The sequence below is a fragment of the Poecilia mexicana genome, unplaced genomic scaffold, assembly GCF_051168715.1.
Source record: "Poecilia mexicana isolate PSO_F unplaced genomic scaffold, ASM5116871v1 scaffold_18, whole genome shotgun sequence".
NCBI lineage: Eukaryota > Metazoa > Chordata > Actinopteri > Cyprinodontiformes > Poeciliidae > Poecilia > Poecilia mexicana.
The window spans coordinates 14,740,891-14,750,509 of record NW_028263387.1 but is presented as its reverse complement, the minus strand read 5'-3'; the positions used below and the strand labels follow the sequence as shown (position 1 = coordinate 14,750,509).

Sequence of the window (9,619 nt, the reverse complement as noted above, 5' to 3'; positions counted from 1 at the left end):
AAAGTTGTTTGTAAAGAACTACTTTTTACTGGTGCAATAAATATATATCTACAAAGCTTTTTTACGGTTATTGACAAGACTTGACAGTGGGGATTCATGTATAAACAATTAGTCCCAATTAAACATAAAATGTAGTTTTATATATATATATATATATGTTTAGTTTTTTTTTTACACGAGTAAATAAAACTAGATTTAAACACCTCTGTTTTCAACTTGTCTTTTTTTTTTTTACTCGTCAATGATCCTCACCAGAGGGTGGCGGTAAAGAGTTACGACTCTCACTGCCAGGAAGAAGAAGAAGACTCTACTTCTGTGACGTGAGTTATTCATAAACAACATAGCTAGTGGGCTTTTCTGTTACAGTATCTGGATTGTTTGTTTGCTTTAAATATGCTGAAAAAGAAACCAAGTGGTTCGGAAAAGAAAAGGAAACACTCGCACTCCGAAGAACGACAGAACAGCAACAAACGCCGCAGCTCTGAGTCACAATTAGAGGTAAAATGTTCCGGTTAGCTCCTTTAACTAACTGGTGCTCAGTCAAAGCTGCAGTCTTCCAGTGCGTCAATGAATGACTTACAGTGACATTACGAGATGGTACCTGAGACCGGATGATATGGAAAGAAGTATGTTAATTTCGCTGTGCATATGGAATGGAGCAGACCCCTTCTTTGTTTTTGGAGACGATTTTCTCCACGTTCGGAGTGAATCCTTTCTTGCTGAAGTTTACTTAAATGTGTAGCAGTTTTCCATTTTCGTGTACCGTCTTGCAAAAAAAAAAAAAAGCGTCAGACATCTAGAAAGTGACATTTTTGTCCACTATGTTTTGAAACAACAACAAAAAAAGTTACATTTGATTGAGTGTTGAGCATCTCTGAAGATAATTTTTCTATTCTTACCACAACTTATTTCTGGACTTGTATGTTAAATGATGTTTTCCTTGATGGATGGTGAAACTTCACCCCAATCTTTGGTAGCCTCTAAATGCAGCTTTCTTTCAGGATTGATGCAGATTTAGCATCCTTCACCTTCCAGTAAACTCTGACCAGCTTCCCTCTCCAGTCTGAATAAAAGCAATGCCACCCCATGAAGCTGCCATCACCACACGTATGGGGATGGTGCTTTTAGGCTGTTTTGCAGAATCGGTTTTCTGCCAAGCTTTTGCTTGTGAAAGTTACATTTGCTTCTCATCTGACCAGAGCGCCTTCTTTCACACGTTTGCTGTGGCAAACTCTAAACAGGACGTCTTCTTGCCACTCCACGAAGACAGGTCCCAATGAATTTTGCAGGCCTGATAAATGGTCCCAGAAATTATTGTGATAAATAATAATAATAGCATTTTGAGACCATTTTCAATTGATATATTTATAAAAGCATACAAATATAAGTTCACATCTAATTTCTTGACTCATTTAGCAAATAAATAAATCATTATTTAACTTACCTAAAATAAGAGAGGTTTGGTCTAATTTAACTTGAGTGCATTTTTATTCGCCGTTTGCAAGCTTCTCGTTTCAACTGCATCTTTTGCTATTGCTGTTATACATTTTTATTTACATATGTTTATAATCTATTAAGGGTCAAATAGTAGCGTATGCTCTTTTTTTTTGTTCCTCATCCTCTGTTTGGCTGAAGGTTCGCCTTGTCCTCGTTGCAGGACTCCAAAGATGAGCTCGCCGACCCCGAGCTTGACCGGGTCGGCAGCGACATCGAGGAAGGCGGCCTCGACCTCAGCGTGCCCTTCCAGCCAATCAAAGCTTACGTCAGCAACAAGCGGGAGATGCTGCAGCAGTGCTTCCACGTGCTGGGGGAGAAGAAGGTCCGGAAGATGCTGCCCGATGAGCTCAAGGTAGCTTTTTGTGTACGGAAGACTCTCAAAACTCCGAATCCTGTGTTCAGACGCTTTTGTTTTCAACAGGACTGCAGTTTAGAAGAAATCAAAACGCTCTGTTGGGAGCAGCTGGAACCCATCTCGGAGAAAAATCTCACTCAAATTTTAGCGGGTAAGATTTAAAGCCGTTTTGACAGATATTGGTAGAAATTCACTTTGCTTTGCGATGGAAAACAAAATCTGTAGCTTTCCTCCAGGAGAAGAGACAACAGCCGGCAATGGTGATGGAGGCACTTTGGAGAGCCAGTGAGCAATCATTTATTTGATTTAGAGTGAAATTTCAAAATGAAAGTACTTTTTACAAGTTACTTGTATATCTATCCTATTTACTTTTTTCTTCCAGACAGGATAACAATGTTGACTCCACTTCCTGCTTGAAAGAAAGCGCTAAAACCGATGACGCAAAACAAGGTAATTATTTTAAATCGCCAGAGAAAGGTTCCCCTCAAATATTCAGTTCTAAAAAACTAATTAAAAATTCCTTCGAGCAGAGGGAGGTGGCTCTGGCGAGGAGAGCGACGTCCTGAGCATAAACGCAGACGCTTACGACAGCGACATCGAGGGGCCGAAGGAGGAGCAGGCCGTTAAAGCCGACGAGGTGGTCGCGAAACTGGAAAACGGCGGCGACGGTGGCGAGCGATCTGACCGGGCCTCCGTAAACCCCGAGCTGGCTGCTCCAGAGACGAAGAAGGACATTCAGAGTGACATAGACAAAAGCGTCAGCGAAATCCTAGCTCTCTCTTCAACTTCGAGTAAAGAGGAAGCTGCGGAAGAGAGCAGCGGGACGTCGCAGCCCGCGGGCGTCGAAGCGGCCGCTCAGGGCGGAGCTTCGGTTTGTTCGCCGTCGATCCAGCAGCTGGAGCTGCTGGAGCTGGAGATGAGGGCGAGGGCCATAAAGGCTCTGATGAAAGCTGGAGAAAAGAAAAAACTTTGTATGACAAACAACATTTAGCCTGTTTTGCTGAAAGTTGTATTTAATTCTTCCTATGTAGAGCTTTTCACATTTGACTTGAACTGAACTCGTATGATCCGAGTTATCTTAAGACCTTACGGAATGTCTTCATCACAATATTGTTGTTTTTTTATGCATATAATAGTTATAAATGCGTTATGGGATCAGGGTTCCTACGTGGCTTGGAAAAGTCTGGAATTCATTCGCAGGTTTTCCGAGTCTGGATTTCTGAGGAAAAAGAAAACGGAGCATGGGAAAATACTGTTGGCAGATTTTGTTTCCCCATGTCATTCTTTAGTAATTTTCTTTATTCGTTCCTTCTTTCTTTACTACCTCTACTTCCTTTTATTTTTGTTTTCCTTTTTATCTCATTTCCCTTTCCATCTCCATTTCTTCTTTCCTTTTGTGCTTTTTTCATTTCTGCCTTTCTTTATTTTTCCTCCCTTCTTTTCTGCCATCAACCCTGTTTATTTTCTTTTCTTCCATTTATCTTGTTGCTTAAGACCTTCCTTTCTTTTACCTTTTCCATCCTTGTTTGCTCCCTTTCTTTCTTTCTTCCTTCATGCATTCCTGCTTTCGCTCGTCATTTTCTTCTTTTTTGTCTTTCTTCCTCACTGCCTCACTTTCTTGTTCCCTACTCGAAAAACAAAAAAAGTAGACTTGACTTCTTCCATTAATCCCTAACGTCTTTCTCTCTGTTCTTCCTTTTTTCCATTCTTTCCTTCCCTCATAAATCATTGTATCTTACTATTTTCCTTCTTTCTTTATTTCGTCTCCTTTTTCTGCCCTGTTTTCCTTCCTTCATTTGTCAATTCAAAGTTATTTTTTTTTATTTATGCTTGAAAAGAAGTGTAAGCCTGGAAAAGTGTTGGTTTTAAAGATGACAAGTGGTCATTTCCCTTTACGGTCACTAGATGGCAGTAGCACTCTGTCCCCGAACAGTGCAGGGACTTGACTGCAGTAATCTGTGCAGGACTGCCACTGTATAGATTTTAGTGGCTCGTGTTACAGTGATACTGCGGCTCCCGTTTTAGCCAGCATTAGAACTGAACATCACTGGGAGCAGCTATTTGAAACGAAGCCGTGTCCGGTCTGTTGGAGTATTTAGACCCAGGTCAACGTTTTCACACTAAAACCACAGAGTATATTACAAACTCTGCCTCTTTGAGTCTAATTCTGATTTCTAAAGTTGTTTGAATTCACGCCATCCTTTCATTCAAAAGGTTTTCTGTCAGTTTGACAAAGAATCGCTTTGTCTGAATACCAATCGTTCAGTGTTTGTGCGAGGCTACACTTTCAGAGTGGAATATCTCTGCACCCTGCCGCCGCCCCTACAGCACTCAATGAAATGTGCAGTAAGAACCCAGTTGCCTCTTCAAGCTATTTGCATTTAAAAGGTTTATTTCATGGTAGAGGTGAGGGTGGGAGGGTTAAATGTGTCATTTTCTGTGTATTTATCCAAAGGTGTCTTAGCGTTCCCCAAGGATAGAAAAGAGAAAAAAAAAGTCTACTTTGGTAAAGACGTTGAGATGCTTGTTACATCTGCGTCTGGTGTCCTTATACCACCATTAGAAGGCCAATTACGATCTGGTTGGTATGAATAAAACATCACCTCAGAACAAGCTTATAGGCTGAAAAATAGTTGATGATACTTTCTGAATTCAGACGAACCCTATGATCCATGTTAACATATCGAGCCGCAGCTTTTTCAAGGTGAAAAGAAGGTCACACTTAAAGAATAAGAACAGTTCATCTGTTTTGACGACCCCTTTCATTCAAATTGGCATTCGGACCAAGGTCCTCTGACGGTGAGGATTCTTTCAATTACCCTGTCATTAAGGTCAGTATTTTACAGATGTTTTATTCTCCACGTATTCAAATGTTTAATGTCACAAATCTGAAATATGAAACGGACTCAAGGCTCTGCTAGGTTTGTTTAGCTAATGTGTATTTGAGATGATCAACATTAAAGCTGAACAATTGGCATAGGGGTCTTTGTCAAGCGAAACAAAGATGGGAGTTAATGCACAAGACACATTGTTCCTGTTGAATGTTTTTCAGTTTATGCAGCCTGGCGGGTTTTGAAAAGCACATGTTCAGAAGTCACAGACAGGAGTATCTGCCGTCTCAACACATAACAGGAAAATTCAGAGATCCTGTACATTTTTTTTTTTTTTTTTTTTTTAGTGATTATATACAAATGTTTGACATAATTTAAATATTTTGAGTATAGGACAAGCTGAAACAAATGCTCCTATCTGATAATCTCGAGGTTTGTTGCATTTTTAAAGGCCAGGTTGTGTCAGAGCTTCGGCGCAGCTGCTTATATCACGTATTTTTTACTTTGTCTTACATTTACAGTCAGCTGAAACAGTTGGGTCCATGCCGTGAGCAATACAATAATACATCTGTCTAAAAACCACTTCTAGTGTTTGCGAATCAGAAAATATATTAATTTTAACGCCTCTACTGTTTCCGCATAAACCAGGATAAATGTTTGTGTTGTGCTCTTGTGGAAGAAAAAAAAATCAGCAAGTGACTTAACTTTTCTTCCTGCGCATTCACTGTTTTCTTCTGCAGTGGGAAATTAAATTGAACTAAAGCAGAGTCTGACAGGCAATAAATAACTTAGCACCTCTGTATGACTAAATGAATTGATTTCCACAAGTGATGACTCATCGGACGCATTTCATTTTCCTCAAGCTGCCAACAAAACAGATTTCTTGCCAAGTTGGAAGTCGTGTTTTATGTTGAATTTACTTTGTTTTGATTAAATGTTTCATTCAGTGACAACTCCTTTGGCTGTTTTAATTCTTTTTAGGCCTCGTTCTCCGGAATCTCATGAATAGATAGATGTAGGTGTGTTGCAAGAGATGTAAGAATCCTGATCTTCCCATTTGTAGTTCTCACACGTTTGATCCCGTGCGTCTCTTCTCCATTCCTAACATTATGTTAACAGTAGAGGAAAGAGCCTGGCAGAACTCTCCTTGAAAAAAAAAAAATGAAGTGGACTACAAGTTTGGTACAATTTGGCAGAGAAGCGTTCCTTTCTTTTCGTCACACTCTAAAATTCCCCTGAAATAGATTTGAGCATTTGATATTCCACTCCAGTGTAGCATCGGCGTTTGGAGCAAATTCCTCCTCTTCAGTGACTCCCCTTGCATCTGACTTTCAGATTCCAGGCATGCTCTCTCCACATGGGTCACAGCTCCACCACCAAAACGGTTCCTCGCAATTTCGGAGTGCATTCAAATGGTGCATAAATACCTCTGAATTTCTGCCAGTCGGAGCAGTGAGGATGGACGACCTTCCACAGTCAAACCAATACAATCAAATGAAACAATATATTTAAACCAAATGCAGTAAGCTTCTGATATCAAATGACTGCACCAACAGATCTTTTCTCTACAATTTTGTAGTTATTACTGGTAGTATGAATAAATGTCTCAAGTTTTAGAAACGCATCTAAAGCGCTGCAGAAGTGTGTACTTCCAACTGTTTTTTTTTTTTTTTTAAATTGGATTACCGGTAAGTAAATCACGATTTGTTTTATACAAGCATTGATTAATATGTATTTTTCCCAATAGATGGGAGTTGTGAGGACTTTGCTGTGAGACTGACATGCGGAATCTGTTAGCATTTTACAATAGCATTAGCTTGTTAGCTGTGAAGAAGGTCGTTCAGCAACGTGATGTGGAGTGCCACTGCTCTGTTTTGTGTTACAGGTGAGTTTAAATACGCACACACACACAGTATACACTTAATACGTTTGATGGTCTTTTGTGGCTCAATGTTTTAATTTGTCAAATAATAAGAAAGTACCCGTTTTGCTGTTTGGCAGCTTATTTTGGTTAAGCTAACTCGCTCCCGCTAATGAGAGGTCAGTTATGGTTTTCACGGACTCAAAACACTAGAGGTCGGATTGACTTCTACTTGGAACTGTTGTGTCCTGGATGACTGAGAGTCCACACCAGCTTTTGCAAGGTCTACATCTAGAACATGGGTTTCCAACGCTGGTACTCGAGAGCTATTGCAACTTTTTGATGCGTCCTACTCCAACCCCTGGCATGAATCACCAGTTCCTGCAGACCTACTTGATGAAGGACTTCAGTCATTTCAGTCGACAATACAGCAAAATAGTTGGCCTCAATTTCCTTAATTTTGAAGGACTTTTTTAAGCCAATCTTATCTATCGCCTCAAAGTTTTGAAAATCAGCCACTGTCCCCTTTTTGCTGTGCTGTAAAAGAGAGCTAGCTGACTTCCGTACCCAATCCACCACGTCATGTCTGTTGGCGCACAGTTAACAGTAGTCACCCCTCTGTTGCAAACTTAGCAGCTTTGGCATTATATTTAACAACGTTTTTGGAATTGGCAGGTCAGTCTCTTTAAAAATAGGCCACAACACTTCAAACGGTGGACCCCTTCTTGGACTCTAGTTAGCCATTGTCCACTCATAATATAACCAATTTATGCATGTTAATGTGGCACAGTGGTTATCAGTATACAGTTCGACTTATTTGACAACTCTGGTAGTATGAGGGTTAGTCTCTGACATTAAACTCAGTGATGTCATGTTTCAGTAAAGAAGTAAAGAAACCTCCATTTCTGCTGGCGCTGGAGGACTATGAACTGTCAAATCCCAGCTGGGTGCCATCTTTATGTTATCTAGTGTTTTATTTGGATGATTTATTTCCTGTAGCAGCACAAAGAGGACTTTGCCAAGTAAATTACTTTTGTCCGTACTGTGATAAAACTGTCAAATTGCTTCCAGCTACCAGTTGGCAAGCGATTGTATTAGGTAAGTAATTGTCAAAGGGAATGTCAGGAGAGGACTGTATTGCTTTATGAGTTTCTGTCCATCAGGACATGCATCAAGTTACTTACCTTAGGATGACTGTCCTGATGTGTGTCTTAACTATAACACAGTGTATCGCTCTCCGGGGGAAATCTGTAATTTAGACAGAAAGTGTCAAAATCGACTCGATTTCAGGCCTCTATATTCTAGATTAAATTTTTGTGAAAAAACTGAATCCTTCCTTTAGGGTTTTGTGTTCATTGACTTTGGCATCAGTTGCATCTTTTCTGTTTTTCAAACAAGAGGGCTCTCTCTTGAATACTGGAGCTATTTATGTTATTTTGTATGGGTATCTTTTTATGACTACCCACAGCTCCTGATCATGAGTATAGGCCCGACATCCGTCAGCTTCCTGTAGCAAACCAGACTGGAAAACTTCATTCTTCCCTTACATTTTGAGCATAGGGTAGTGTGGTATTCTGGATGCTTGTGTGGTGTAAATTAGAGGGTGAAATGTCAGCATACTAAACTTAAGTAATGGGGGGGTTTCCCATGAGTATATGGAATTTAAATTTAGTTTTCACTATCGCTTTCTAGTGTGTTTGGTGTCTCTATCAATTTTGAACAAGAGAAATGGCATTATTCACTTATACAGCATTCACAAAAACAGCACCAGGGCAATGTCTGACTCGAGGCGGCTGGCCATTTCACACCTTGGTCGTTTCATTCCCAACTTTTTGGGTGAGAAAAGGAGTTGCTTCACACTGACCAGCTGTCAGTTGTACCTGATAAGCACCTATCAATTTTTTTGGTAGCTGCATTGACAACTGATGACTTAAATTTTCTATAGTGTGGCCCATAAGCTTGTGTAAGGAAATGTGTGTGTGACCAGTCTATCCACTGAATTTTCTGTTAGTATGACACAGCACTCATCTTCTTAAGCAATGACTTGGGTTTGGTAGCTGCTTGCTAACATTGCTCCACTGAAAATTAATAAGTGTAGTGCAGTGTTTACTTAGCAGTTTTTATTGGTCTTGCGTAATATTTAATCTATTGGGGAAAATAAAATTTTGTTTTCTTTTTTTAATTAGCTGTAGACCAGATTTAACAGCAAAGTACTCCTGAAAGATATCACTCTGTTTGTAGCAACTCTAAATAATATATGAGTCTCAGTTTTTATTGAATTATTAAAAAAAAATCTTACAAGTACTCAGACTAATTTAGATGTATATATTTATTGCAAATAAGAGCACAACTGTGAGGATGAGCGAATATGACACTGTCAAAACACATTTGTTTGTGTGTGTGTGTGTATGTGTGCGCATCTGTTTGAGAGAAGGCTTGGAAAGCAAACTATTTGTTTTTCAGAGGCTAAATAGTTCGGCGCTCTTGACGATTTCTCAAGCCTTAATCAAGGTAAGTTTGAAGTGATTTGAGCGGTAATCAACCTTTGCCAATCAGTTTAATCTGGTCCCACCCAAACTAATCAGCAGCAGGCGAATGAAGAACTCCTCGACGCCTCACAACTGAGCTTTCGCAGAGTTTTTCCCTCCAAAGATGAATCGACTACTATTTTGTGCAATTAAAGGTCACAAGGAAGTGATGAGTCACTTCAAAATCAACATCTGAAAACCGAAAGATCCGTCATTAGTCATCGCGTATTCACGGCAAAGGTCCACCAATTATAGAGCGCCAGAGTATCGATAGCCTCACCTCAACCTATTCCTCTGGGACTCATTAGTCACAGAGGTAATGATATGTCATAAAAGTGCAATCAGTGCTTTGGATATGAATGATGACTGTGCTTGAAGACCCGCTGACTTTATTGAAGCACACACCTGATTGGAGCAGGTTTGCTTCTGTTTTTTTTTTTTTTTTTTGCAGGATGCCCACCCTCTCTCCGAGAGTTAACGCTCAGCATTCACTGCTGGCATGTTTATTTATTACAGCTATCTGAGAAGTCATAACAACCATGTTGCA

At 39.9% G+C, this 9,619-nt stretch overlaps 1 protein-coding gene across 2 annotated transcripts; it reads left to right on the top strand.

Annotated features, from left to right (window-relative positions):
• Positions 1–264: 264 nt before the first annotated feature.
• caap1 (caspase activity and apoptosis inhibitor 1) lies at positions 265–4,827 on the top strand. Of its 2 annotated transcripts, none has more exons than XM_088015873.1 (6): positions 265–498; positions 1,658–1,849; positions 1,919–2,003; positions 2,092–2,137; positions 2,235–2,302; positions 2,383–4,827. In XM_088015873.1, the coding sequence occupies exons 1-6, from the start codon at positions 394–396 to the stop codon at positions 2,841–2,843; spliced, it is 957 nt and encodes a 318-aa protein (XP_087871999.1). In that variant the 5' UTR covers positions 265–393; the 3' UTR covers positions 2,844–4,827. The 2 variants fall into 2 exon arrangements, with proteins under 2 accessions (XP_087871999.1, XP_087871998.1); XM_088015872.1 differs by having other exon boundaries at positions 268–498; positions 2,089–2,137.
• The last annotated feature ends 4,792 nt before the right edge of the window (positions 4,828–9,619 follow it).

Coding starts and splice junctions, on each gene's coding strand:
- caap1 (XM_088015872.1), top strand. CDS start 394: ATGCTGAAAAAGAAACCAAGTGGTTCGGAAAAGAAAAGGAAACACTCG. Junction 2,138..2,234: donor GGAGGCACTTTGGAGAGCCA/GTGAGCAATCAT, acceptor TTTTTCTTCCAG/ACAGGATAACAATGTTGACT. Junction 2,303..2,382: donor AACCGATGACGCAAAACAAG/GTAATTATTTTA, acceptor TCCTTCGAGCAG/AGGGAGGTGGCTCTGGCGAG.